Source organism: Hypoxylon trugodes, assembly GCF_022578975.1.
Source record: "Hypoxylon trugodes strain CBS 135444 unplaced genomic scaffold F4822scaffold_9, whole genome shotgun sequence".
Taxonomy (NCBI): Eukaryota; Fungi; Ascomycota; class Sordariomycetes; order Xylariales; family Hypoxylaceae; genus Hypoxylon; species Hypoxylon trugodes.
In genome coordinates, this window is record NW_026250024.1 from 322,224 (window position 1) to 349,793 (window position 27,570).

Consider the following 27,570-nt stretch of genomic DNA (forward strand, 5'->3'; position numbering starts at 1 on the left):
TCATTCCAGCGCTCTGGGCATATTTTTCAGCTACTAAGCGACCCTGAAGCTGAGTGAGATCCAGCTAAGGATGTAAGGGCTTGAAGAAAAAGAAATTGCGATCGAGAGAAAGTCCGGTCGGGTACCTGCCTTACCGAGGGATCCGGGATAGCCGGTCGGGATATAAGTGGGTCATGATTACCGATGACCCATAGTACCATATATTTCTCAGTTAACTCCCCCTTTTCAATCTAACCCTAGATCTTTCAACCTCTATCGTCTGGTGTCGTTGGTTTGCAAAATATTTCGAAGGCCTTCCGGTGTTCCCGGGGAAATGACTCAACTTCACTCAAGTTTCTACATTGTTATTAGCAGGTAATAGTCTAGTAGCCTTGCCTGTTGCTTACCGGTGTTATCGTTTAGCTGTTCATTAAACATTATAATACTTCCAAGTTGTGTAATGGCTTTTTATGAAGCACATGCACTATATCCCACCCAAACACTAGCACGATGCAACCGCCTCGTGAGAATGATTCCCCCATGGCGGCAGTGGTGATAAGCCGAAAGGATGAGCGTGGCGTCCCCTCTAACCCTAACTCCCCCGCACTTTGGTGCACCGCATAAGGGACTGGCCCCCTATATTTCACGATGTTCTCAGCATCACTCTGTTACACCTTATTTACCACCTTATGTAGGTACGGATAACGCACCTAGGTAGAGTACCCGACCACTTAAAAAAATGCAAGAATTCGATGTTCTAATCTGTGGCGGCGGTTCTGCTGGGCTATGCGCCGGGGTCTGGCTCGCGCGGAATGGAATATCGTTCCGCATCTTAGAGAAGAGGGACGGTCCTCTTATCATGGGCCAGGTATAATAATAAACCACCACTGGGATAATAATGAACCGCTTTCTGATCTCCTCCAGGCTGATGGTGTCCAATGCCGAACCGTGGAAATATTCGAAAGCTTCGGCCTCTCAGACGCGCTTCTAAGAGAAGCGTATCACGTCATAGAACTCGCATTCTGGGCTGCGGATGAAGGTCCTAATGGATCCGAGGAAGGTAATAGTAAGGCCAAAGGTATCAAACGAACACGTTATGCCGCCGACACCGAGCCCGGGTTAAGCCACATGCCGCACGTCCTTCTAAGCCAGGCCCGGATTAACGAGCTCCTCACCAATGAGATGGAAAGTACGGCGGGGCAGTCGTGCATTGAATATGGATGCGAAGTTCTAAGGGTAGGAGTCGACAGCACAAGAGCCGCCGACCCCTCTGCGCATTGTGTAACGGTTATGGCTTCAAAAGGTGGCGCGGAACGAGAATATAGAGCCAAATACGTTTTGGTGAGATTATTTAACCCTTCAACCCCAATCTTAATCTGACAGCCCAAAACAGGGCAGCGATGGCGCCCACAGCACCGTCCGCAAATCCCTCAGCTTCCAAATGGTCGGAGACACAAGCGACGCCATCTGGGGTGTCATGGATGTGATTCCACGGACGTCCTTCCCCGACATCCGAAAGAAAACTGTGATCAATTCGGAGGCAGGCAACCTTCTCATCCTTCCCCGCGAAGGAGATTTCATGGTCCGGTTCTATATCGAATTGCAGGGTGCCACGGCAAGAAATGTTTCTTTGGAAGAACTGCACGAGCAAGCGCGTCGTATCTTCCACCCATATACCCTAGACATCGTTGAGACGGTATGGTGGTCCGCATATCCCATCGGTCAACGTCTCGCGGACCACTTCCACAAAGATTACCGCGTATTCCTCAGCGGTGATGCATGTCACACGCACTCACCGAAAGCCGGACAGGGGATGAATGTCTCGCTCCAGGACGGGTACAACATCGGGTGGAAACTCGCTGCCATCCTTCGTGGCCAGGCCGTGCCGCAGTTGCTCGAGACCTACATATCAGAGCGCCAAAAGATTGCGACGGAATTAATTGAATTTGACCGCGATTGGACAAATCTCTTCTCGTCGACATACCGTCAGAAACACGGAATCACACCAGAACAATTCCATGAACAATTCCTCTTGGCGGGTCGATATACAGCAGGAACAGCGACCCAGTACAACGATTCGATGATAGTTTCGGCGAAAACAAGTGACGCCGCCTTGGCCACTGGATTGAAAGTTGGAATGAGGTTTCCAAGTGCGCTAGTAGTTCGTTTTTCCGACGCTCGTGCGATGCAGTTAGTCCGGGCTATGCCGACTGATTCTCGATGGCATGTTGTTGTATTTGCTGGAGATATTCGGAATCCAGATAATTTAGAACGATTGAGTTCGGTTCGTACCATACCTCTGCCTCGTTAATAGCCCCGAACTAAGTGACGAAAACTTACTAACTCAAATAACTCAGCTCTCAACTCCCTTAGGTAAACTCGTCGACACTTATACAAAACCCGGCGATGATCGTGACGCTACAATTAACCTCCTCCTCCTCCTCGCTGGAGGCCGTAAGGAGATTGAACAAAACCAAATACCGACCGTCTTCAGACCAATTATAGGAAAATGGGGAATTGCATGTAAGAAATAACTCCTCATAGCCTCAAAACATATTACCATCTACTAATTCTTCAAATAGCGCTCTTCAAAGTCTTCGTCGATGAGGAAGGCTACAACTCCCCTCATGGCCACGCATACGAGAAATACGGAATCGATTCACGCAAGGGCGCTTTGGTCGTCGTTCGACCAGATCAATGTAAATTATCTATCCGTTATCTGATCAGCTTTAACGCTAATTTATCATTAGATATTGCAAGACTATGCGCTTTGGAAGATGTCGACACGATTCATAAGTTCTTCGGCGGATTCATGGTTTAGGCAAGCGAATTCTATTATGTAGACCTCCAGGGCTGCTTTTTAGCTAGAGTGCGCTAAAGTTACAAGGAATTCAGCGCTGACTACCGCCATAATTTTAGTGGACTATAGCTCACGCCCGTAGGAAAAATATCAACCACATTAGCCCCTAAATAATAGAAATCTATAACGCCCATACCGCCCAAATCCCCTTATAATTATAGTAGATTATAAGGCGCACCTCCCTGCCGTGCCACCACATGCTGCCCATGCACCCAGCTGCCCAGCACTAACATATCAGCTAGAGCACCCCCTATAATCATTTCCGATAGCAAACGCCGACGACCGATCCATAAAGCACTAAAAATACAGCAATATTCAGCGCTAAATCCCCTGTAATCGTAGCACATCCCTGCTGAAAAATAGGTCTAAGATCTTGCCCACACATCACTCACTGTAGGTGACAATCAAGATATTTGAAGGCATCGCAAGGCTTCTCATTAATCCAGAACAGAATCACGTAGAAAATCACGACAATCAAACAATTGTGAGAACATATAAACAAGTCCATTTCTTTTTATCAAGCCCTATAAACACCCATTCTAATGCCAAACCAACCCTCAAAACAACGCAATGCAATGCAACCAGTCCAAACCCCAACTTCCAACCTCCAAGCTCAAGAATTAACCTCTGCAAACCAAGTCCTCAATAAGCCCGCCAACGCGCCAGGGAGATCCTCAAGATTATGTACAATGAGGTAGTACTGGAACGGGAACGTGTCTAGATAGTACTCCGTTTTGATCTCATCATTACCCATGAACCGGACTTTCTTGAGGTTAATGACACTCTGCTTATCTTTACTATTTGCCGTGTCGTCCATGATGATGAAAACAATCATGATACGTTCTTCCATGGCCTCACGAAGCAGGAGCTGGATCTTTTCGTGTGATGCAGATGGTGTTAGGCCGTCAGATAGGATTAATGCGAGTTGCCAGAGGTCTTCAGAGCCTCGACTCGGGTTTTGAAGACGCGCAAGTCGGAAGCGTTCGATGGTTTGTCGGACGAGGAGTTCAATATCCGTGTAGTCTTGGTCGAATGTGAATTTCTGCAACACCTTGGCACCGGCATCATGCGAGGCGAACGGTTCGGTAAACTCATGTGCCATGAAGGTATCTGCACCGAAGCCAAGGATTCCGATTTGACCAACTTCAAGCATAGTCAGGGCACGCGAGACCATAACTAGAGATTCCAACGCCAGTGCGCCGGAACTAGATTCGCCCATACTCTTACTATCGTCAACACAGAGCAGGATTTGGTAAGATCGCTTAGTCGGAATAGCTCTGCGCATCCATATCTTATCCCTCTTGTAACTAGAGGCGATATATGGAATGATGCGCTTGATGTTGAGGCGTTTACCTGTTCGGTAGGATCCAGATAGTTTTGTCGATTGGGATGGAGTTAAAATCAAACGTAATTGAGAAGTAAGGGATAATGAAAGAGGATGGGTTTTGTTTTGGAAAGACGTCCATTCTTGCATGGCCTCATCGAAATCCCTGAGTTCCATATTCGGTTCCGATAAGTGGGTAATCGACAGTTGCGTAGACGTTTCCTGGATCTCTTCCTCCACTTCTTCCGAAGGAGCTTCTCCATTCGTCGGTGGCGTTGTATTCCTATTGTAGGCACCTTGGCGAGTTGATACTCCAGTAGGTCTCTCTTCTTTCTGTGTCTCTTGCTGATCTTGATGGTCAAGAGGTTCTGAGGTATCCATCTTATCTTCATCCATTTGGCCTGCCTCGACTTCTTCCTCGGGTAGGATTCGGCTGTCCGCAGGTTGATCTTCGTCATCGATTGCCATGGATTCGTCAATTTGCTGTTTCTGCTCTTCATTTGAAGCACCCATCGCTTGGGCATCCGCAGCGGATTCGTCATTCTGGATATGCTGGAACTCTTGGATCTTGGACTCTTGTTCAGCATTTTTCGTTTGCTCCCGAGATTCTTGCTCTTGAGCTTCCTTGATCTCTCGTTGTTGTCTATGCCACTTCTCCAGAGCATCACCAAGCGCCTTGAAAGGTTGGCTAGTCGTAGAATCCTTGGTATCGTCTATATCTGCTTGAGAAGGTTGTTCTTGAGCTTTCGAAACACTGCCCTTTTTACCAGCCCAAGCTTCCTGATCGGCTGCATTCTCTCCCACCTCGCCGTCCTCTTGTTGAGTAGTGTTACTCTGAGCGTTATTGGCCTCCTCAGTTTGATTGAGATCTTGGTCCTGCCCGCTGCTCTTCACATCACTTGGCGCAGCGTTCTCGTTATCCGCGTTGACTTCATCCTTAGACGGCAATTCAGCAGTTTCGCGTTCCTCTTCCATTGGGTTCTCTGACTCCTCATCCGCCTGTCCATCTTCTTGGATATTGGCCTCGTCTTCCTTCTCGGCGCTCTCTTCGGGTTCATCTTTATCATCGCCAGGTGCCATTTCCATCTCGGCGTCTTCTCCATTCTCACTTTCCTGGTCGTCCATTCGTTTATCATTTTGTTCCTCTTGATCCACATCTGAGAGCTTATCGAGCTCATCGTCGCTAATTGATGACAAGTCGTCGTCGCTCCCATCAATATTCATATCGTCGGGAAGCGCCAGTGTATCTTGCTCTTGGACGTTTTGATCCTGCATACTGGTTTCATCCTGTGGTTTGGCGTCTTCCTCTTCTTCGGCAGCAGGATTCTCATCAGGGTTTTCGTCACCCTGCTCTTCGTCTTGTCCGGGCTCAATCTCCTGGGTATCGGGCGGCGCGTCAGCGGCTACTTGCTCATCTTTCTTCGTCTGCCCTTTCGAGTTCTCTCCTTGCTGATCCTTGTCTACGTCCTCCTCATTCTCACCATCCCACATTTTCTCATCAACAGCTGAAGGATCTAGATCATCCACTTCGCCAGATTCCTCATCCATCTCATCACCGCTCTCTTCCTCATCACCAGACTTGGAGTCTTCCTCCTTATCCTCACCGCCATCAATACTTTCGAGGTCGCCCTCGAGCTCTTGATCGGCCATATCAACAGCGTCCTTCTCGTCTTCCATTTCTTGGTTGGGTTCTTTATTGGCTTCTTGAGCTAATTCGGACAAATCTTCATCAGGCTGAATATCCTTACTAATATCCTCAGCGCCTTCTCCTTCACCAAGACCTGTACCACTCTCAAGCTGTCCAGCCTCACCAGATGTCTCGTCAGAATTTTCTTGAGGAGTGCAAAAGCCTTGAGATGCCAATTGGGTAAAGCTCTTGCTCAACTTGTAGCCAAGTTTGCAAGTACTTCTATGAACGCGAGCGTATTTTTCGACCGCGCGCTTGCATATGACTTGGTATTGATCCACGATCGGGTTGAGAACTGCCATCAAAGCTCTCAAGGCCCCCGAAGCATTATCATTGGCCAAATCGATTTGAGGCAAGACATCCAAAAGCTCCCCCATAGTCTTCTCAATTTTCTTCATGCGTAGAGCTTTTAGGGAACCAACCATAACCTCGCCATACTTGACAAGCCATCCAGGTTCCTCATCTGAAGCTGGCAACTCGGTAACCTTTTTGTTGAATTGCTCAATGGTAACTAGAATGCTATCGCAAAGGCTCTTCGTAGCATTGAGGACGACATCAAGTTGTTTGATCGCTGAATCGGTAGATATTGAATGTTCATCGATGATGGTCCATAGTCGGATTTGTTCAAGTAAGAATGCCAAGGCCGGCCATTTGTGGCTTGCATCATTCAATTCAATCCGAAATTCATTGAATATCGAATTAACGGAATTCTCCAATTGTGTTTTCTCGAGCGAGGTTACCCCACTTGGCAAAACCGGCAATGAATTCCAATTTGCAGATAAGCCATTCATTTTCTCCAACCAGCCATTAAGTAAGCTGAGAATCTCCGCATTGTTAACATTTCCGAGTTTAGCGTGCACCTCAATAAGATGTATGCCGACCTTGATTATCTGGACAAGCCAAATAGAAGCTCTCTCATGATTACCAGAGAGTATTTGAGTTGTGACTTTATTGCCAACCTTCAAGGTGCTAATGGAGGAGATATACTTCGAACTAGTCGCGAGTGCATCGTGTTGTCTAAGTGTTTTTGCCAACTCACGCCTTTGACTTAGCGAGGCATAAAGTATACCTTCAAGGAATCCGATGCTCCTGTCAACCTCGGCGATAGTCAGGTCTTCCGAATGATCTTGAGAGGCACCCCGAACTTTAGGCGCTAGATCAAGCATTTTGTGGAAATAATAATCAGTGCTTTCTAGTTCCTTGAAAGGCTGAGACAAAAATGCATCCGACGTAGCAAGCACCGTAGAGAGCGCATTTTGTCGTGATAGAACGTCGGTACTCAGGTTGTAATGAATTCCCATCTGCCGAACTCCTTTTAGAGTCTCTGCGAAGAGTTTTCGCTTACGTGACTTCAGATGTTTCACTAAGGCTTTATTCTCTTCGGTAAGGGTTCCGGGGGTCTCTTTGCGAAGCTCAAGAGCTGATGACTCGAGATTGGATAAGAAAGACTCGGTAGCCTCACCAGCATCCAAAGCGGACTCGGGGATGCGGCTTAGTTTATCCATAATGTCGGTAGTCTTCTGGACATTAGCCAATCTTCGGTAGGTATCCGTCCAGCCAGGGATGTATTGAGAGCACAGCTTAACCGCATGTGGGTCGATATGTATAACCTTCGTTTGGGTCACGACGGCGCTGGTCTCATCCAACGGTTCATCTGGCAAACCACCTTCTATGATTGGCTTCATAGGCCGGCCAAGGATATCTCTGAATTTTCGCACAACCCTAAAGAGTTTTTGGTGAGATTTGCGGGCACTCTCTCGCAACGCGACAATATTCGTATCTTTCCAACTAGCCAAGAGAAGAACATCTTTCATCTGCTTCTCAAGGGGTCCCCTTCCAGTGCGAATTGAGTTGTCGACCGCCTGAGTATAACGGGAGTAAAAGCTAATAAAGTTCTGAAGGCCATCCCTAATTAATGACATTGAAGGATAATCCTCCGTAAGCAATTCCAATTGTTTGTGAAGTTGCTTCAGTAGACCGAGCCGGCTAGCGAATTGTCCAATGGGCGCTGACGAGAAGTATGTCTCTAATTCCTTCAGTAGACTGGAGACGTGTTGTGAAATATCCTCTCCGGCTTGAGCTAGAGTCAGAGGCACGGCAATGATAGCTTGGTAAGCGATAAACCACCAAGAATTGGCATCCTCTTCGCTCTTCTTAACTTCCATGTCGAATAATTTACCCCATGTTGAAAGTTCTAGTCTTCGCCAACCAACAAGTAAGTCAGTTAGGCGATTGTACAGGGGTAATGCGCCATAGACTTTGCTCGCCCAGCCTCCGAATTGCCATTCATAAACAAAGGCATGCAGTTGCTCAACCTTGGATATTGTTCTGGCGAGCGGATCTGATTGTCCAATTTGGAGGATTTTGTCGCAAGATGACACGATATCTGCCAAAGGTTGAAGGTGGCCAATTTCGTCGACTTGCTGAAGCTGTCTAAAACGAGCACGAAATTCATTGGCCAGATTAACAAGCCTTCGCGCCTCAGGAAGATTGCCATCTGTGTAAAAGTTGTAATCAGCCGGGCACGTGTTGGAGCGTATCTCTTCCAATTTCTCGTTCAAAGCCAATAATGTGGCTGGAAGTAAATTTCGATCCGAAATAGTTAGATTAGAATCCGTCGACGCTTTTCCAGCCAAGAGTTTATTGAGACTCTTAATGCTCTCAGACGCATCTTGTGGGGTGAGGAAGATATGTTTGTGCACTTTGGCTAGTTTTATGGCCAATGCTCGGGCGTCTCCCACTTTGGGCTTTGCCATTTGGTTCAGCTCATTTTCTTCGTCAAATGTCGGGAACAATTCATCAAATGCTTCTTGTTCTGCTGCCACTTCCTCATCTAGCCCACCCCGATAACGATACCAACTTCTCTTCGACTCCTCGGCTTTTTGATCCGCTTCAAGCTTCTGGGACCATTGATCGTATAATGAATGAATTGCCTGGAAGGTATTCTGCTCAATTGTCTTCAATCCTTTCAGCCCTTCTACCGCAACTACCGTACTTGAATAGTAGAGGAACTCGAAGCTATGGGTTGCAGTTGTCTGTATAGCCGAGTTTTCTAGTTTTCCGCCAAGGAATGGTGCCAAGTTCAGCAACGATCCCGATGGGAGCTCATTCTGCGGAACTATTGAGGTAGCCTCTTGTCCTAGGTATAAGCCGAGTTCAAGACAGTGGATCATGTTGACTACCGGCAAGGTTATATCTTCATAGGCGCGGTATTTCTGTTTCAGGCGGTAACCAATTCTCGATATGTTTTCGTGGATAACATGCAACTGTTGCGTGGCCCCTTCCGATCCCGAGTAATGTTGAAGCAAGATAGAGCTAATATCCGCCTTTAGAATAATCTGTAATAGATTATTGAATTCTGCTTGTACTGAGGGTAGCTCACACTTTCGTGGTCGATATACAGCCTGAATTGCACTAGGGGCAGGTCCAAAAGCTGCAATTTCTTCCTCTACCAATTTGCAGCGTAGATTTGTAGAATGGCCCGTCGAGAACTTCTCGAAATCCTGTAGTTGTTCGAGTTTCTGCTGTAAGAATCGCGAAACTCCTTTATGATATCCTAGCTCTAGTTCAGGTCGCAATTGCGGGTCGAACGCCTTGTCGGGGACGAAAAGTTTGATCAATGCGATGGAAAATTGAACCCAAGCATTAGCAAGGTATGTACGTCGTCTAATAGAATATCTCGACCCAACCCAGCTCGCAACAGCGGGGATCAAGTGCTCAGTAGCAATACGAGAAGACTCCCACTGTCCAAATATTGCTGCATCTGGTAAAAGTCTGTTCACGTCGAATGATAAATCCTCTTTATCGAACTCGATTATGGTCTTTTCATCGATTGTAGCAGACGCCTCGCGAACCGAAGCGAATGCATCAGCTAATGATGAGTCGTAGACAGCCGTTACGTCCGAAACGAGGTACCAGAGTACCTCCCTTAGTTTATCAAGCCGATCGTCTGCAATTGCTTGCGTATTAGTACCTATCTGCCTGGCTATGATTGGCAATTCCGCTTCGAGTGAAGCAAGAGAGCTGAGGCTCGCTGAATTCACGGCATCAAGCTTTGATAAGACTCTAGCGGATAAATTCCCATCCCAATGCTGCTGGTGATTGTTTTCGCTGGAAATACACTCCATTGACAACAGAAGTTTTGACGTATCGGTAGCACTGCTGACACGCATCTGGGTGGTAAGCGGAATATTGGACAGTAAGATCATTTCGTTTGATTCTTGCAGAGGTTCGACCTGGTGCGATAAGCCATCGAGAAAAATTATCTGCCTTATGGTTTCAAACTCTTCGACCATAAATGGAGAGATCGAGGCACTGTTTTCAGTTATATTGTTAAGCAGTTGATCAATCTCAACCTTCAATGCCTCCAAAAGAGCATCCACATTTGGCTCGTCCAACCGAATAAGCTGATATGCTTTAACGAACGAATCCATGATTTTAGCGAGGTCAGATGGCGCGGCCGTAGATTGCCATTTGACCAAGTCAAACTGAGAAGCCAGTTGTTCCATACAAACGATATTATCGAGAAGCGACTCGGTTCCAATTGGAATCGGCCTCAACAATTTCCAGAGGCTTTCCATATTCAGTCCCGTAGATAACTTGAATCCGGAGACGAAGCATTCATCCAGGCCCCTGAGAATTCGTGAAGCTAATTCACGTACCTGATCATCTTCGCTGTGGGAGATGCGGCTAGATAGCATAGTTGAAGCCATACCAAGACGAGCCTGGAAGATCGCCCCATGGAAAGTGGCTGCTGTCAGATCCCGATACATATTCCACCAGCAGACCATAATGTCTCGGAAAAAGTATGATCGATCCTAAGCCTATTAGTAGGTGTAAGAAGGCCTTTAATTTCATCAGTACTTGCCTTCCATGAGCCAGGGTTTGAAAGATTGGAGCGCATAAACGAGTCGAGTTCTTCGAGAACACCAACAATAAACTTGGCCGACTTAACCGTGGGATCTTTTGCCACAGCAGCGACACTACCTGCGACAACAGAACGTTGAAGCCAGTTGTACTCTGATAATTGGCTTGATGCACGGCGGATCTCTTCGAATTCGAGTTGGAGGTGGGCATCGATAATGTCGGTATACAAGTCGTAACAAGTTGCTAACCAGAAGGGAAGGCGAGGAGAATGTCCTTGAAGCAAAGGGACAACCACCGAGTTTTGCAAAGGATGAATCGGCTAACCAATAATTAGTTGAGTTAACCAAAGCAGAAAAAAGAATAAGAGACTAACCTGCATACTTTCGAGCCCGGGAGAAACGCTCGTAGACAAAGCTGCATATAGATGGTGGATTGCTTTTTGTATATCGACCGTGAGGGGTGACTCTACAAACGAGCCAGTCACGACATGTCTAGAGGTCATATCCTCCACCGTATGGTCAAGATAGTATTCAGTGAGATCGGTTCGTCGTGGTAGTCCAGTGCGGCCTTGGTGGACATCGAACTTATCGAGTAGAGGTAAATCAATGAAGGATAAGGAGTTCTGAGCGACAGATGATACAAACGACCTGATATAGGATGTTGAATCTAACAGTTCATATCTCTTTAAACTCGACTCTACTTCAGTCACTCTACCCCGCCATACTTCCAAAGCAGAAGTATGCGGTTCGATGTAGATCTCAATAGCACGGTTCCTCATCGCCCGTGAGAGTTCTCCGTAGCGAGGGTCGACGGTCAAGAACACCCTAAAATCGGGATGAGGCTTGATAACTCGGGCCTCACCATTGGGACCGCAGTGTTCGTTGATTATTAGGAAACCCTCTGGTTCAAGCAAGGAGTTTAACCTATCGAGAACTGAAGCGCTGCAGAGGTTCGCGTTGTCAAGTACCAACCAATCTCCTTTCTGAAGGGCCTTGACGATAATACCGTCCAACCATTCAAATCTAGGGTTCGAGATATTAATAGGACGTTGAAGAACGTCGCGCGCATTAGTGAGAATAGTAGCAAGCTCCGAACCTGCCGATATTTGACTCTGAAGATTTCGAATGCAATCCACGAGATATTGACGCTCCTCTATCTGATCCTTCGTAGAACTAAGAGCATTCAACAAGTCGATTGCCGAATCTGGAACGCCTTCACCTAAAACGCTTACTGTTGACAATTGCAAGGCTTCTTGTAATTCTCTCAATGCAGTATTCAACTCGCGTATAGGGTCGGATTGTTCGAATCCACCCACGAGGTCCATAGTGTCTATATCAGCATTCATGGGGAATGTGACCAGTGATTTACCGGATGATGCAGCGATGTGTTGCAGTAGCATGGACTTTCCACTTCCCGAAGGCCCAACAAGAATACATGGGATATTCTGCTTGATGCAAATTAAGAGGGACTCTATTTCGGAGAGTCGAGGAACAATATCCATGCTAGGGAATTGTGAAGGTTGCACAAGCTGATTCCGTTGCATTAGTGCAAGCCCAACTTGAAGTGAGGAAGAACAAATGTTATGGTATAACTGGTGGCTTTTTGGTGGCGCCTCGAATATTTCGGCGAAAAGCTTGTCCACTTCGAGTCTGTCTTTCTCAGTCCGGAAACGCTGTCGAATTGCTATGCCCAGGAAGTCGTCAACACTACCAGTGCTAAGCAGAGGATCCGAAGACGTAAGCAAATGCAGCCAACGTAGGGTATCACGAAGATTAAATTCCCAAGGACTACCTTGGGCCCCGAATACTCTCTCAACAAGAATCCGTGTTTCAAGGTTTGAAATGAAGTTGATCATTCGTCGTACAATATCGGCGGAGACTTTGGGGAAGTTATGTTGTGCAATCAGTAAGAGATCCTCTTCAGTGAAGACATCAGCATACACAACAATGAAACGATTGACGAAAGAGCTAGGCAACCCCTTTCGCCCTCCACCTTGATGATGTGGGTTCTGTGCTGCGAAAAGACGAAAGTTGGGATGTCTTTTGAAGACTTGGTCAAGTTCGGAAATATAAACTTCTCCTCGATGATCGAGACAAGCGTTAAGGCCTTCTAAGACGGACTGTGAAGCCAGGTTCATCTCATCAAGAAGTACCCACTCTCCATTCTGCATAGCTCGAAGAAATGGTGCATCCCTCCATGCGAAATGACCTGCTTCAGCTCCTTCTACGGGGACATCCGTTCCAAAAAGATCCATAAGATCAGTTTGGTCGGAAAGATTAATTCTTGTCAAGGGCCGTCCACACGCTCGAGCAAGAGCACTGACCAATGTTGTTTTCCCCACACCCGGACTGCCTTCTAATAGAATAGGTTTCTGCACCTTGAGAGCACGAATAATTCTCATCGCGTTGAGCTTGGTGGTTGGTGCATGTAAGGCAAATCCGGTTTCGAAGTCCTCATTTGTGGTACGTTCAATAGAGAAATCGCCGATCCGTAGTTTATTAGCATCAATAGTTAATTGTAGCTGTGCTCGATATACCGCAGTCGCATCGCAACCAAGCAACTCGCTTAGCTTATCTAAACATCTCTGTCGCTGTGTATCCATACTCTTAGGGTCAAGTGCGATTAGCGCAGATGGATTTGCACCAAGGGTGTCAATGAAAACGGTTGCAGCACCGTGGATCATAGAAGATGCAGGATGATGACCCACGCTCTCATTGACAAACTTGACCCAAACTAGAATGTCTCTAATGGAAAATGCTGTTGAAGCCGTAGATCGAAAATTCTTCCCAAACCAATAAGAGAACTCGACGATAACCTTGGAGAAAGGTTGGAATTCAGGTCTCAACTTCGAAGATACAATTTGCAGCACATCTTCATTCTCGGAAAGGGGTGGCACCCATATTTCAGTAAACCGGTTTCGCAATGCCGGTGAAAGTTCCTTCTTGCCAAAATCACCACCAGGGTTCATAGTTGCGAGGAATTGGAAGCCGTCGGAGCCCTTGATAAATGAATCGTCGATGCCCTTTTCCGCAAGAAGTAATGTGCGTTGGGGCTCAAGAACGGAGTTTAATCTTTCCAAGACGGAATCATCGGCTAGAGAAATTTCATCTAGAAGGAAGAATTGACCATCTCGCATAGCATGGACCAAACTTCCATCTGCCCATTCGAAGAGAGCCTTGCTCTTGACTTCATTATCCGAAATTTTTCGCTGCAAGTCCAAAAGTATCAGTGATCGAGTTGACTCATCAAGAGCATGATACCTCTCTAGCAGGTCTTCTAAACCGCCTTCTACCGCTTGCCCAAGTTGTCGGAGGGTTTCAATGAGATCTTGGGTCAACAAGTCCACAATGGCACCTCGGTTCCTGATGGGTCGCTGAGATCCAATAAGATCACCAGTTTCGGTATTTTGGTGAGCGTTAACAATATGAAGTTCTTTTCCAAGAGACTCGGCAAGAAGTTGGCAAACGGTTGTTTTCCCGCAACCAGTCTCTCCAACAAGAAGCACGGGTTCATTGTGACGAAGCGCACTTGCAACTAGAACATACAAGCGCCGCATAGCATGAGTCCAAACCACCCCTTGTCCATTGTTAGGAGGTTGCGCTCGGAGATATGGAGACCTATTGATGTCGTAAAGTTCATTTTGGTCGATCTTGACTTTGAAAACAGTCTCAATGACTCTCTTGACAGCTATTCTTTCTTCCTCGTCTCGGACACGTTCCGCAAGAAGCATAAACCCGTTAGCTGCAATTTCTTCTCGGGTTTCTGCCTCTCTTAGAGCCCACCTGAAAAGATCTCTTAGTGTCGCAAAGCTATCCTTGTTTTCAAATAGTCGACTCGTCTGTCGCAATCTTGAAAGTTCCTTATACACATTGACGATTCTCTTACAGTCGGAGGGAGCAGTGTACAGACTTCGCTTCTGTAGAATGATCTCGAGCTCGTCTTCCGGTATGTCGTCAAAGTGAAGCTCAAGAAATCTGTTGCGAAAAGCGCGCGAGAGTACCTTTCGACCTCCATATAAACCAGGTGGATTTTGAGTTGCGAATAACATGAAGTTTTCGTGCGGCCGTACAATTTCCTGGGTCTCGGGGATGAGCAGTTCACGATTATCGTCAAGAAGACGATTTAATGCTTCCAGAACATCTGTGGGCGCCAGATTTAATTCATCTAGCACGATCCAGTGTCCTTGTCGAAGTGCCTGTACCAATAGCCCCTCTTGGAATCGTAACTTGCCGTCGGAATCAGAAACATAAGTTCCAAGATACTCTTGAAGGTCCGTATGTTCATGATTGTTAATTCGCACAAATTTATTGCCGCTAAAATTTGCAAGATACTCGATCATGCTCGTCTTACCCGCCGATGTAGGTCCCTGTATGAGAATTGGGAAACGTCTTGTCGATGTGGCTCTTACTAAGTTCAGGAGATTTCGCTCGATATAAGGCGTGATGATATAGTCAGTTCGTTCGATGGGGGTTTCGTCTCCCTGGAGTAACCAATATTGACGATCCTTATTCTTATTCATGAACTTAACGTATTGCTTTTCATCGTTAGGGTGCTTCGGTGGCTGCGAAAGTAATGATCTAGCACCACCTTGTTTGTCAAGAAGGTGATGGTGGATTAAGGGTACGAGTGTCTCCTCGGATGCTCTATCCAGCAGCGTAAGAAAACCCATGGAGAAGCCTTCGTACAGAGCTCGTCGAAGTCCATAGAATGGAGATACATCATTCACATAACTCAAAACACGAGTTAACGTTCGTAGACTGAAATGAGGTACTTCGTTGGCGCCATCAACCAGTCGTTTCTCCTCTGCTCGTGTTTTAGTGTTGAGATAAAGTCGGGCAATATCATCAGCAGCTTGCTCATCCTTGATACTCTTCCCACTCAGATAAGCCTTAATAATAGTGAGTAGATCCTTAAGGTCCTTGTCTGGGCTGCCTACGTAGAACTCAGTAAAGCGCGATCTAAGTCCAAGTGGAAGGTCTCGTTTGCCAATATCTGTAGCTGGGTTCATGGCACCAAATATGCGGAAATCCGGATGCGCCTTAACACGTTCGATATCACCCGTTTCTGACAATAGGATCGACGGTTCATCGTTAGGGCCAGAGGTGAGCAGATCAGCTATACTCTCTAACGTATCGGGCGAGGCTAGATTAATCTCGTCCAATAGTACCCAGTCTCCATTTCTTGCTGCTTTGACGATGTTGCCTTCAACGAAGGCGAAAGCAAAAGTACCCGAACCTCCAGAGATTTGGATATCAAATTGTTCCAAACTCTTTGAAAAAGCTTCCCAGCGCGGTTTTAGGTCGAGGAGCGACTGAAGCTTCGACTCCACCTTACGTCTCTTTGCAACTGGTCGCCCATCTGTGCCGTCATCGTCACGCGCTTCAGCTCGGCTCTGAAGTTCTCCTACGATTTTATCGAACATCTTCGGCGCTTCCCGCCAAAGTTTCGATACCTTCGTCCACTGACCTTTAGCAGTACATTTACCTATTTGTTCTAGATATTTCTGGTTCTTCGATGCAGAAATCCCAGTCGAAGCGAACAAATCCTCAAACTCTTCTTTCAGGGGTACGGCTAAACTGCGTGCATTTACCGGTTTAAAGCCACCCAAGAGATCGCCAACTTCGCTTTGCTGTGACAAATTCACAGCAACGAGTTTATGGCCAAGAGACTCGGCTAGCTGCTGAATTACTGTCGTCTTTCCAATACCGGTCTCACCGACGAGAAGTACGGGCTCGCGCAATTTGACGGCCATTGATATCTGTTCCAGCAGTCTCTTTGAGTGACTTGTGCTCGCGAACGGTTTTTTCGATTTTGTCACTCTGCCCGCGTGTTTCCTTCTGGTCAACATAACCCTCCCAACCTTGAAATTACTTGGGGTATCCTCCATTTGAGGTACATGGGCTTCGAGATAGTGTTCCATAAGCTGTTTCGAGAGATGCATCTCCTCCGCAATACAACTAACAAGAGCCGCCCGCGCCTCTGGTTTTGGGAGGCTACCACAAAAGCAATCGACCGCATCCATAAACATCCAATCTCTTGTCGCCTCGGTTACGGGCTCGTCTCCAGTTTTACAGCCTGAGGCCACCAAGGTTTCCTTTAGGCGACGGCACCACTTTAAGACGTCTCTTGGGGTAGTTGAGCGTTCTACTGTACTCCGTCCAGCACCACCCACAGATGAAAGGCTAGAAAGGCTGCAAAGTCTTCTATAGACTGACATGATCATCGGAGTATATTTGTATAATAGAGGATAACTGCCAATAATTATTTGTTCCAGTTCGGCTGGTGGAGGAATTTTCACGCTCGATAAGTGCCAGAATCGTTGACCTAGCATACTAGGAAGACTTTCTCGTCCATTCATTCCTCGAGTAGTTCGAACGGTCGCAAACAATCGGAAACTACTCGGAGCTTCTACCGTCTCTCCACGACTAGGAATCAGCAGTTTGCCATGTTCCACCAGTGGCAGCAAAGTACTCATGACCTCATTCGGAGCCCTATCCAAGTCCTCAATCAAGACCCATCGACCCTCTCGAACCGCTGTAGTGAGGACACCAGGTCTCCAGGAGAAAGAACCTGGTTTAGAGCCTGTCGAGTATAATCCAATGAGCATTTTTGCGTCTGTCTGCTCATTAAGATGTAGTGTCACCAAGCTGGACACCATGCCAAGCTCACGAGCAAGGTCATGCACAATCGATGTTTTACCAGCACCAGGAAGCCCATGCAAAAGTATCGGACCTGATTTCTGAAGGTTCTGAGCAAGACCCTCCAAGTTAGCTAATGTGGTTGGCGTGTGTACCAAACTGGATGGCGAACGAGGCACGCCATTGGGTCGTGGGAGGATTGTGGCGTTATACTGCGCAACTAGCTTAGTGAGTTGTACGGAAGGGAAATTTTCTTTATAGGGCTTCTCCAAGTCGGCTTGTAACTTGAGTCGAGATTCATCTAAGCGTTGGGCTCTTCGACGTTCGATTAGGGAGAGAAATGTATAGTCAATTTCATTTCCATCCAAATCTCCTATCAGAGACTCGTCTTCTTTGATATGTTCTCGGATAAGCTCTTCCAGTTTACAGTCTGAAGTATTAAGCTGGAGGCAGAATACCCGAATAGCAAGATACCTAACCGGCGCATAATCGTGCTTGAATAAGACTTGTATTCTAGAAGGCGGAACTAATTGACTAAATGTTGTCTTCTCGAAATTCAACAATCTCCAGAACGATACTAAAGTTAGGAGTAGGTCGCTTTCGGAGAGTGTCGGGGATTTAGGCGGATTTAATGAGTTGATCTGGAAAGGTCGTGATCCGGAATTGTGTGTAAGTGAAGTTTCACTTATATACTGTTCTAAGAAAACAGATAGATGAGGCGCAAACGGGAGGATTCTCGCAAAAGAAGCGATAATAAGGTCCTCTTGGCCTTGGTTTCGGAGTTTCAGTAGCCATCTTGCGCAAATATCGGCGAAAATACTCTCAAAGTGGATGAATATCAACCCAGTAAAGTGAGAAAGCAAAGCTGCTTCAGCGATAGCATCAAGAAAAGATGCAGGGATCTGACCACAAATTATTTCTAATAATTCGGGTGGTAATTTGGTAGACAGTTTTGGTTCAGATCTTCCACGTGAGAGCAGTTCAGATATGAAAAGTTCTCTCCGTCGGCTCACATCGATCGTGGCCATGATTGCTGTGAAGATGTGAAATTTATGGTGAAATATGTAAATAATTCCTTCACTTTTTGATCAGATCGACACTAAAAATTACTGCGATTAAAGTCAATCGCGACGGGATTTCCCTAACTTTTTTTCTGCCGTTTGTTAAAATTTAGGCGGTGAAGAAGCCGGAACGGACTTGTACGGTACCGATGTTAGCGGTGAGACCCACTATAAATTAGCATAGTACGCCGCCTAAACTTCGCTAAATTGTACCAAATTATACCGAATCGTAGGTACATCAAAAATCTTTAGAAAAGAGCATCACGAGCTTTACATCAATCCAGTCAATCCACGATTCGGTTCACTAAGAAGTCGTTCAACATGTCAGCACCTTGTAGATACGCAGTCCGAAGCTGCGCGCGATCAATTCGCACCAACAGTTCCTTCCGAACCTCGAATTCATTCCTTAAATCCACAACACCTTCAATACAGCGACGGCACGAGTCTACAGAAGCCATTTCTACGAACCCCAAGATTGCTGGTATTGTAGATCAAATCAGCCAATTGACTCTTCTTGAGACTGCCGACTTAGTTACAAGCTTAAAGGTCGAGTTTATTTAGTCAAATAGGCTTCAATATCACTAATATTCCAACTACAGTCGCGACTAAACATCCCCGATCTACCTGTTGGTGGTTTCGCTGCTGCCCCAGCTGCTGCACCCGCTGCCGCCGCAGAAGAGGCCGACGAGCCCGCACCAGCCGCCCAAGAGAAGACCCTATTCAACGTGAAGCTACAAGCATTTGACGCTGCCGCAAAGGCCAAGATTATAAAGGAGGTCAAGAACATGTTAGGGTTGAGCTTAGTGGACAGCAAGAAGTTTGTGGAGGGAGCACCTAAGATGATGAAGGAATCGGTACCTAAAGAAGAAGCCGAAAAGATCGTAGCTACGATGAAGGAACTCGGAGCCACTGTCACTATGGAATAACCCATTTGATATCACGAGGAAAATCGAACGACGCTATGTATACATGTAACCTACCCTGTATAACAATGCAAATCTCTGGACATGACTTCGGGATATTGGTCGAAAGTGGCTAATAACGGTATTATCATGGCCTTCTATATGCTCTGGTATTTGAGCCATCTCATGATCATGTCTGAGAAGGAGTATCTCGATGAGAAAGGGGCTCAGTAACAAATGGGTCCTGAATAGAGAAATCTTTGCTAAATCCCTAACTTGTTCCTAAATCCTAACAGGTGATATGACCAGCATATTTTACATGAAATCGGGACAATCCCACGTTTCAAACCCATATAACCCCCCTTAATCAGTGTAAGACAGCTACTCTTCGAGCAGATTCTTATGATTGTTATCACGACCCCTTCCCAAAACCCACACTAAGCCCATTAGCAAGCACATAAATCGTCTTCAACATAGGCGTCTCAATACCCTTCTCCCTCGCCATCCTAACCGCATTACCCACCACAGCATCAACCTCCATAGCCCTCCCCGCAAGCGCATCCGTCAACATAGAAGTCTGCACGCCAGGTAAATCCCTAACCGCCGCTCTCTTAATCTGAAAATCCACCATATCCTCATTAACATCACCATACCCATACGCCTGTGCCACCGACGCAATCTCCAGCATAACATCCTTAATGAACCGTAATCCATCTCCCATTTCACTCACTAACCTATCCCCTTCCCTCTCCTCCTTTCCCTTTTCTCTAGTACTTGTAGAACCAAGTCTCAAATCCCTATCCGCATCAATAAACTCGCGATCCCGTAATCTCGTCAAGGCGCACACCGGATTCCAAACCGCATTAACAAGCAACTTAACCCACCTCTCCCTCTGCACATCCCCATGTAACTTCGCCGTCGCCCCTCCCTGTCCCAGTAAACCCACAAACGCCCTCGCAACATCTTTATGTGCCGGTGGCGCATCAGGCGGATACGTACCAACATGCAACAACTCGACCTCACGATGTTCAACAACCCCCGGACGAACCTGCGTAGCCGGGAAATACGCCACAGCACTCAGTACCGAATTCCCAGGGAACGCAGTTACATATTCATTCTCAATCCCAATACCATTCTGAATCAACACAATCGCACTCCTCCCCTTCTCAACAACAGGAGCCAGGATCTCCGGCGTAGACGGGGTAGTGGTAAGAGCTTTAGACGTAACTATGATATACTCGAAGCACTCTCCATCCACTAACAGCTGCGCAGCTTCAGCGGGGGACCGCACGACGCGGGGTTGAAAATGGAGGTTATTACCCCACAGTTTGGAATTGATGGTGAATCCATTCCTAGCTACCTCGTCGTAATTTGACCGACAGACTGTGGTGACTTCTATCTCGCCTAGAGCTTTAGCTAAGACGTAGGCGTAGCATGCCCCAAGAGCGCCGGCCCCGAAAACCAGGACTTTCGGCATGGCGGGGTTTGAAGTGAATAGATGGGAGTGGGTAACATGTAAGGTTAAAGTATCATTAGAAAAGAAAACAAAAATAAGCTACTAAGCTTGAATTAGTGGTCGCTAAATAATATGTAGAATTAGATAAGAGCGGGCAGATATCGCGGAACAAAGCCCGGCTCAAGGATATAGTACTCCGACGCCGAGGCCGAGCCAAGTGCCGTTACTTCGGTTGCACGTACACCCGGACAAATAACACGACAGTAAATGGTAAGCAAGGGAGTCGGTAAGGTAATGTAAGACAGACATAACACATTTTGTGGTATCATGAGCAAAAGCAACCCTTCACCGACCCAATCATCAGAAGCAATACAAGACGAAGACCATTGCAAATGCATAATAACCCTTAAACACCGTTTAACGCCGTGCTCTAAGAGCGAACAACCTAACAAGTCCTACAATAGCGAGATGATTCCTCAGATGAATTGGTGTGCTTCCAATCTTCACATGCCATCTCGTAGAAACAACTCCTAGTATGAAAAACGCGATACCGATCCCCCTCAAATAGAACAAACGCCATTTTCCGGTTCCCTGATGCAAGTTTTCCCCCCCTTCCCTCAGACGCCTGTGTAATGCATGACTGCTCTCCTTTGGGGCACACAAAATACATAATCAATTTCTATCCTTTAGCAAAGAAGATTAGACCCGTTAAAAGATCACTGGTGTTGCTGCGCATTGGGTTCATCTTCGGCAAGCCATCGTTCAACACGTCGTCGCTATCGGCGTCGTTGTCGACGGATTCGTCTACGTTCATGTCGCGATGCATAGAGTGGTATGGCATCCGCACTCTGAGGCAAGTTTTGGCGTGCTTGATTCTCTCGTGCCAATGGGCTAGGCGAGCGGGGAACGGAAAGACGACCAGGATGCTCATGAGCATCAAAGCGATGGTGACGTAGCTGAAATGCCTCAAGCTCGGAATCAGAACCCACGAGAGTTGTTCTAGGACTATCGGGAGCGTCAAGGTGCTCAGGCATCGCCTCCTAACGCGATGGAGCTCCATTGGTGGTGGTGTTACCAGCGGCGGCGGCAGCGGCAGCATTAGCAGCGTCTCTTGCTCGAAGGTGATGGCACTTGCTTGCCTCAGCCTCCCGTTGAAACTCCTCCCACTCTTCTCTTCCAAGAATGTGATCATCTTCACCTAGCTCGCTTGTTTCTTCCCAAAGCTTCATTGCCTCCTCTTCAATAGATCCAGGAACAGCCCACATACTCTCACGCATACGCTTGTGTCGCTCGCGATCTTCTTCGATGCGCTGCTCGATCTGGCGCTTGTCAAGGCGGTTAGAGTTATTAGCACCATTGGCATTGCGCGAACGAGAGTCGTCGCCGTTGGCAGGTGAAGAGAAGCTAGCGTCGGCGGAGGTGTCGCGCTCTTTAAGGCAAGCTTCGATTTCGGTTACCGTCTGCTCGAGTAAGATACATTTGTTGAAAAGACCTTGAAGCACCTACAGGTTGCCGTTATTAGCAATCGACGTTAAGTAATTTGAGATGAACTTGGTAATAGTGCTCGACTTACCTTGCGGACAACTTTCACATTCGCGGCACCTGAACCGTCTTCAGGGCAAACCGCGTCGACGACTCGGAGGATGTCGCGTTGCATCATGCGTACATAGTCATTCTGTCGCTCCTTGGATGCCATCTCTAGTAGATGCTCGATGAAGTACATGATGTTGGCGCGGGTATTCATGTTAGTCTGTTGTTCAATATTAGTTAGATTGCTTCCATTAGGTTACCCTAGTTGAAAGCTTCAATGCGACCATTGAAAGTTCGACGACGTAATAAAACGGTGTTAGAAATTAGAAAACATGGATGAATTGATTCAAGGTGAAGAAATAAGTAATAACGAATATCAGATCAATCAGTTTAATCAATGAATAACCACATACCTTTTCCAGCTGTTCAAGAATGCACGAGTGCAAATCTTCATCCATGTCCTTGTACTTCAGCGCATACTGGGCAGCTTTCTGCGCCGAAGTGGTGCTCGCGTTCATGTGTTGAAGCTGCCCACTGAAGCGCATTCGAACTTCAAAAGGATCCGCAGCCATTGTCGCATCTCTGATAGTTCTATTGCTTGGGAATGGATACTAGAAGCGAAAGAAAAGTCGTGTTCTAGGATCCTAAGATGATAGAAACACGGCGTGAATGAAGTGGGAGGAAGGCTGAGAGTTCAAGGCTGTCGCTAACAAAGTTACGGCGGGACCTATGATTTTCGGCGGAAGGAGCTTCCTGCTGTTCGATAAGATAAGAACGATGCAGGCAAGTACCCGTTTGGCGCTAATACGAAAGAAGCTACGGCAAAGGGTGGTCCAAGCTCTAAGACATACTGGATCCACTTTACTCATTTTGGCAGTCTGATCAACACTGCTCGTTCCTGAAGCTGTACCACTAGTTCGGGTACTCCTAAATCGCCGATTTCCAATTTCATATCAATTATTTGCGCCATCATGCTGTACTTAGTATTATCGATTCAATTTCATTGCCATACCAAATTTTATTTTGCAATTCATTTTACTAAAAAATGATATGACTATTTCTAATCCGGCTGAATCTATGCAATATGCGCATGTGCATGTCTCGGTACACAAGATGAGTACATGTACTTAAATACATGACGGGATATTACCACGATACAGCTAGACTCTCTACTATAACACTATACCTAAATTGGTTTACGGTAAGGCTCCGATAAGGCTTAAAAGCAAGTAGCAGAACAAGGTTACTCGGTGCGACCTCGGTAAAAGAAATTGGAAACGCGACACGGGAACATGCTTTCTCTTCCCGCATCGAAGCGGTTCTTCTTCGTGTACTTCTTCTCCTTCTCCTTCTCCTTATCCCTATTATTGAACCCTTTGCTTATTTATTGGAGTGGAATGTGACAGGTGTCCTATGATGTGGTGGAACGTGGTTAATATATCTAATTTCCATCTGATTTGATCTTATTTATTTTTGAATCGTGATTCTGTGCCTTTTTCTAGAACATATTTCTTTTTTTTCCTACTCTTCCAAGCTTGGGCCTCACCCTGTCAGTCCCCTTGTTCGTCAGGTTTTTTTCAACCGAAGCACGAGAGCAAATTCGAATATAAATACCTAGATTTCTAGTTGGATACAAGAGAACCATCGATCATCTTTTAATTCGGCTTATTAGCCACAGAAAGACTCAAATATTCGTTATACGTACAACACAATACCGACAAGATGTTGGCACTTACACATCATGAACACAACGCGCCCGAGCTCACCTTGGCAGTTCTTGGCTGCGGTATGTCTTGCCTCAGATCACCATCAGCTGGCTCAGCTGGTCACAGCCAAGCAAATGATAAGCAATAACTAACATGTAACCAATTCCAGGTACCATGGGTATAGCGATCCTCTCAGGGATCTTAACCTCGCTGCAAGAAATGTCCGGGCCGCGTCCCCTACAAACCCCCTCAGGTCGCTCAACACCCGCCGACGAAGTCCCGTCCCGTCTCCCCTCGCGCTTCATCGCATGCGTACGCCGTCCCGAGTCCGCCAAGCGAGTGAAACAAGCCCTCTGGGAACACAGCTCCTCCGTAAAAGTAGTACAAAAGGAGAACGTATCCGCGGTCATGAAATCCGAAGTCATCATCCTAGCATGCAAGCCATACATGGTCGAGGACCTGCTTAACGAGCCAGGTATGTCCAAGGCATTGCACGGGAAGCTTCTCATCAGCATATGCGCCGGCATCACCGTGCCGCAGATCGAAAAGATCCTACACGGCGCTGTGCCTGAGAAGGACCCCGAAGTCGACGGACGATGCAGGATCGTGAGAGCGCTTCCCAACACGGCGAGTATGGTTCGCCAGGGCATGACGGTTGTCGCGAATAGTAATCCACCCTTGCCCCCTCAGACCTCGAGTCTCGTGACTTGGATCTTCAAGCGCATTGGCGACGTCATTTACCTCCCTGCTGAGAACATGGATGCTTCGACCGCACTCGCTGGGTCCGGCCCAGCTTTCTTTTCTCTCGTCCTTGAGGCTGCTGTTGATGGTGCCGTGGCTCTCGGTGTTCCGCGAGCAGAAGCCCAAAGAATGGCTGCCCAATCCATGAAAGGTGCTGCTGCTTTAGTAGCTAGTGGAGACCACCCTGCCCTGCTTCGTGATAGGATCAGTACGCCGGGCGGTTGCACTATTGAGGGTCTCCTAGTTCTCGAGGAGGGACGAGTACGAAGCACTGTCGCCAAGGCCGTAAAAGAAGCTGCTCATGTTGCTAGTCAGCTTGGTAAGGGCATCTAGATTAGAACGTGGTGTGAGCAAAAAGGGGGTCCGTTTTTCATGTGCATATGGGGTGGAGTTTGAGGCGTCTTAATCATAGATAGGACGTTAATTGAGATTATCAACACAACGATTGTCCATTCCGTTATCCGCATTTCTTGAATCCGTACAATACAAATATCTTTTACTCGTGGATTGATGGTCTGCTGTGATCGGTCACAGGGTGTCTTCCCACACCTCCCTCATGCGTGGACCGTAAAAGCTCCCCATTTTAATGAGAATGCAGCAAAGGTATCATGATAACTACCGGAACTCCATTGACCACACTAACAGCCGGTATCCTCCTAAATACCCCGACGCATGCTCAACCTATTCCTATACCTTCCCTGATTACTTATACATCTTCTTCCTCAACCCGGGCCTTCTTGGACGTCGAGCCCTCGGAGTGATTATCACCATCCAATTTTCTCTTGCCGTTAGCCACCACAACATCAAGGGTAACTACAGGCTTTGATTCAACGCGATCGAGGATTCGAGCATATTCCCACTCAACATTGTTTAGGGTTTCGTTTAGCTTAAGAATTCGTTCTGTGATCTCGAATTCGCCGAGAACCGACTTGTTGCGGCGATACAATCGCTGCTTGAGAAGTAAACGCCAGAGCGTATAAGCATGTTTATCGGCTTTCGATGCCGTCGGTTTCTTGGCATCGGCATCTGATTGGGGACGGACAGATTCAGGTAACTTTGACATGAGATGCATCTCAATAAGTCGCCAAAATTGACGAGGTGCGATTTTATTCTTGATTCGGAGATCCTCGAGTTTGATGATATCAACTATTCCCTCACTTGACACATCCGCTTCAGTAGGGGAGATCTGTGTGCCGTGATGTAACAACCCACCCTTCTGAGGGATAGCTACATCGGTGTTGACCTGTAAATCTAAGAATTCAGGGACGTTTTTACGCATATATTTCAGGTCGCATAAGTCACGTAAGAGATCGAAATCTTCGTTGGGGTCCTCAACCGTCACTTCTTTCGTCGCTTGAGACCTAGTCGCAGCCTCAAATATGGTGTTGTACAGAAAAGCGCCTATGCCTTTCCCTTGGAATGAAGGAAGTATAATAAATTGCGAAATCCTCATACGATGAACCATTTCGTAGTTAGGATCATCTTCATCGGGGAGATTCCATGAATCATCCGCCTCCTTGCCTGTTAATCTCGCGCCACCATATGAAAGTATTGGAGAGGCTGGTGGAGTGGGCTGTTGATACATCCAAAACTTGTAGGTTGTCGCATAGCCTTGGAATGTGTACTGAGGCTTGGAGTTGGCCTCGGAATCAAGTTCCCTCCTATAAACGAAGAAAACAGACCATCGGGGCGAGGATTTATCCGGCTCATCTTCCACGATATAGGATCCACCTTCGATGAAGAATAGGACGGTGATTTGGATTCGTCTCACTAGTTGGAATACGGCGGGATCGTCTAGAGTCCCATGCCAGATTTCATAGGTTGCTCCATCCTTGTTAAAGGTCTTAAGTAGTGTTCCGGGAGGGGCCCATGTGTCAGGGAGGGACTTCAAAGCTTGGTCGTATTCTTTCTTGGATTGGAAAGCAACTGGATATTGTTAGTTAGCCATATTGATCACGTATGCGGAGGTAAAACAAACCCCCAGGCAGGAATTCCTTTAACGTAGCTCTAACGTCGAGCGGCTCGATATCACCCACCGCAGTAAACTTTCGGGACGAGGATACGGATAGGTTTGGTCGCAAGTCCCTAGCATCGTATTGGAGGTTGACCTTTAGGCCTTTGTGACCGAATATTCGCTCATCGTCGCCAAATATGGGATATGTGAACTTCGGGTTGAATGATGCGACCGTGTCGAGTCCCGATGATGTAGGTCGCACAAGCGAGATGTTGAGCGCCTCATTGGCGTCGACCGTCCCTATAAATTCATTTAGTTATTGATATTTTTGCGACAATTACTCGAATTATAGTGACATACACTCGTCTTCCATCTTGTCAGACAAGCTTAAGGTAGAAGTAATATCGACGTAGGTTGTATCAGCGACAAGGTGTAGAGCGTCAGATTTTCAAGTTGCGAAGTTGATAGCAAGTGGATGGGAAAGTTTGGTGATCACTAGCGATTACCCGCGAATAAAAGCGAATAAAAGCGAATAATGGAATAATTAATGGAGCAATGAGAGTTATGCGATAGAAGTAGCAACTAGGCTACCTTAAACGCGCCTTCTTAAAATCTGCTTGTCGCGTCCAAATGATGGAAGCAGCGCGTGGATAGGTGGAGCGCCGTTTAGAGCACTGACCCTTTTTTAGGTAGCATCGCAGTGAAGGAGATCGTTCGGAGCCTTTTAAGTTCTAACAGTCTAAGCAATTCAGGGCCTTAGCGCCGTACGGCAGTAGGTACGTACTGAAACGAATGCACTAAATAGAAAAATCGGCAGTGACGTGCACTTGGTCCCCGCCTAAAAGCAGGTTGCGACAAGGATAATT

At 46.8% G+C, this 27,570-nt stretch overlaps 7 protein-coding genes across 7 annotated transcripts; 3 read left to right on the forward strand and 4 right to left on the reverse strand.

Annotated features, from left to right (window-relative positions):
* Positions 1-339: 339 nt before the first annotated feature.
* Positions 340-2,897, forward strand: F4822DRAFT_363640 (FAD binding domain-containing protein). The gene is made up of 6 exons (XM_051456151.1): positions 340-847; positions 904-1,320; positions 1,373-2,263; positions 2,337-2,502; positions 2,562-2,678; positions 2,730-2,897. Exons 1-6 carry the CDS (start codon positions 719-721, stop codon positions 2,798-2,800), a joined length of 1,791 nt encoding a protein of 596 aa, XP_051310212.1. The 5' UTR covers positions 340-718; the 3' UTR covers positions 2,801-2,897.
* Positions 2,898-3,319: 422 nt separating this feature from the next.
* On the reverse strand, positions 3,320-13,605 carry F4822DRAFT_363659 (uncharacterized protein). The gene is made up of 3 exons (XM_051456152.1): positions 11,090-13,605; positions 10,718-11,035; positions 3,320-10,667 (listed from the first exon to the last, which is right to left on the reverse strand). The coding sequence occupies exons 1-3, from the start codon at positions 13,397-13,399 to the stop codon at positions 3,453-3,455; spliced, it is 9,843 nt and encodes a 3,280-aa protein (XP_051310213.1). The 5' UTR covers positions 13,400-13,605; the 3' UTR covers positions 3,320-3,452.
* A 5,042-nt stretch (positions 13,606-18,647) lies between these two features.
* Positions 18,648-19,543, forward strand: F4822DRAFT_415161 (ClpS-like protein). Its single transcript, XM_051459204.1, has 2 exons — positions 18,648-18,961; positions 19,015-19,543. The coding sequence occupies exons 1-2, from the start codon at positions 18,737-18,739 to the stop codon at positions 19,339-19,341; spliced, it is 552 nt and encodes a 183-aa protein (XP_051310214.1). The 5' UTR covers positions 18,648-18,736; the 3' UTR covers positions 19,342-19,543.
* On the reverse strand, positions 19,544-20,850 carry F4822DRAFT_415162 (6-phosphogluconate dehydrogenase C-terminal domain-like protein). Its single transcript, XM_051459205.1, has one exon. The coding sequence runs from the start codon at positions 20,792-20,794 to the stop codon at positions 19,730-19,732; it is 1,065 nt and encodes a 354-aa protein (XP_051310215.1). The 5' UTR covers positions 20,795-20,850; the 3' UTR covers positions 19,544-19,729.
* Positions 20,851-21,771: 921 nt separating this feature from the next.
* On the reverse strand, positions 21,772-23,023 carry F4822DRAFT_363712 (CTD kinase subunit gamma CTK3-domain-containing protein). The gene is made up of 3 exons (XM_051456153.1): positions 22,717-23,023; positions 22,347-22,523; positions 21,772-22,275 (listed from the first exon to the last, which is right to left on the reverse strand). The coding sequence occupies exons 1-3, from the start codon at positions 22,873-22,875 to the stop codon at positions 21,814-21,816; spliced, it is 798 nt and encodes a 265-aa protein (XP_051310216.1). The 5' UTR covers positions 22,876-23,023; the 3' UTR covers positions 21,772-21,813.
* A 574-nt stretch (positions 23,024-23,597) lies between these two features.
* Positions 23,598-25,196, forward strand: F4822DRAFT_415165 (pyrroline-5-carboxylate reductase). The gene is made up of 2 exons (XM_051459206.1): positions 23,598-24,089; positions 24,179-25,196. The coding sequence occupies exons 1-2, from the start codon at positions 24,026-24,028 to the stop codon at positions 25,081-25,083; spliced, it is 969 nt and encodes a 322-aa protein (XP_051310217.1). The 5' UTR covers positions 23,598-24,025; the 3' UTR covers positions 25,084-25,196.
* F4822DRAFT_415168 (acyl-CoA N-acyltransferase) lies at positions 25,197-27,526 on the reverse strand. Its single transcript, XM_051459207.1, has 3 exons — positions 27,065-27,526; positions 26,729-27,004; positions 25,197-26,676 (listed from the first exon to the last, which is right to left on the reverse strand). Exons 1-3 carry the CDS (start codon positions 27,075-27,077, stop codon positions 25,457-25,459), a joined length of 1,509 nt encoding a protein of 502 aa, XP_051310218.1. The 5' UTR covers positions 27,078-27,526; the 3' UTR covers positions 25,197-25,456.
* Between the last annotated feature and the right edge of the window lie 44 nt (positions 27,527-27,570).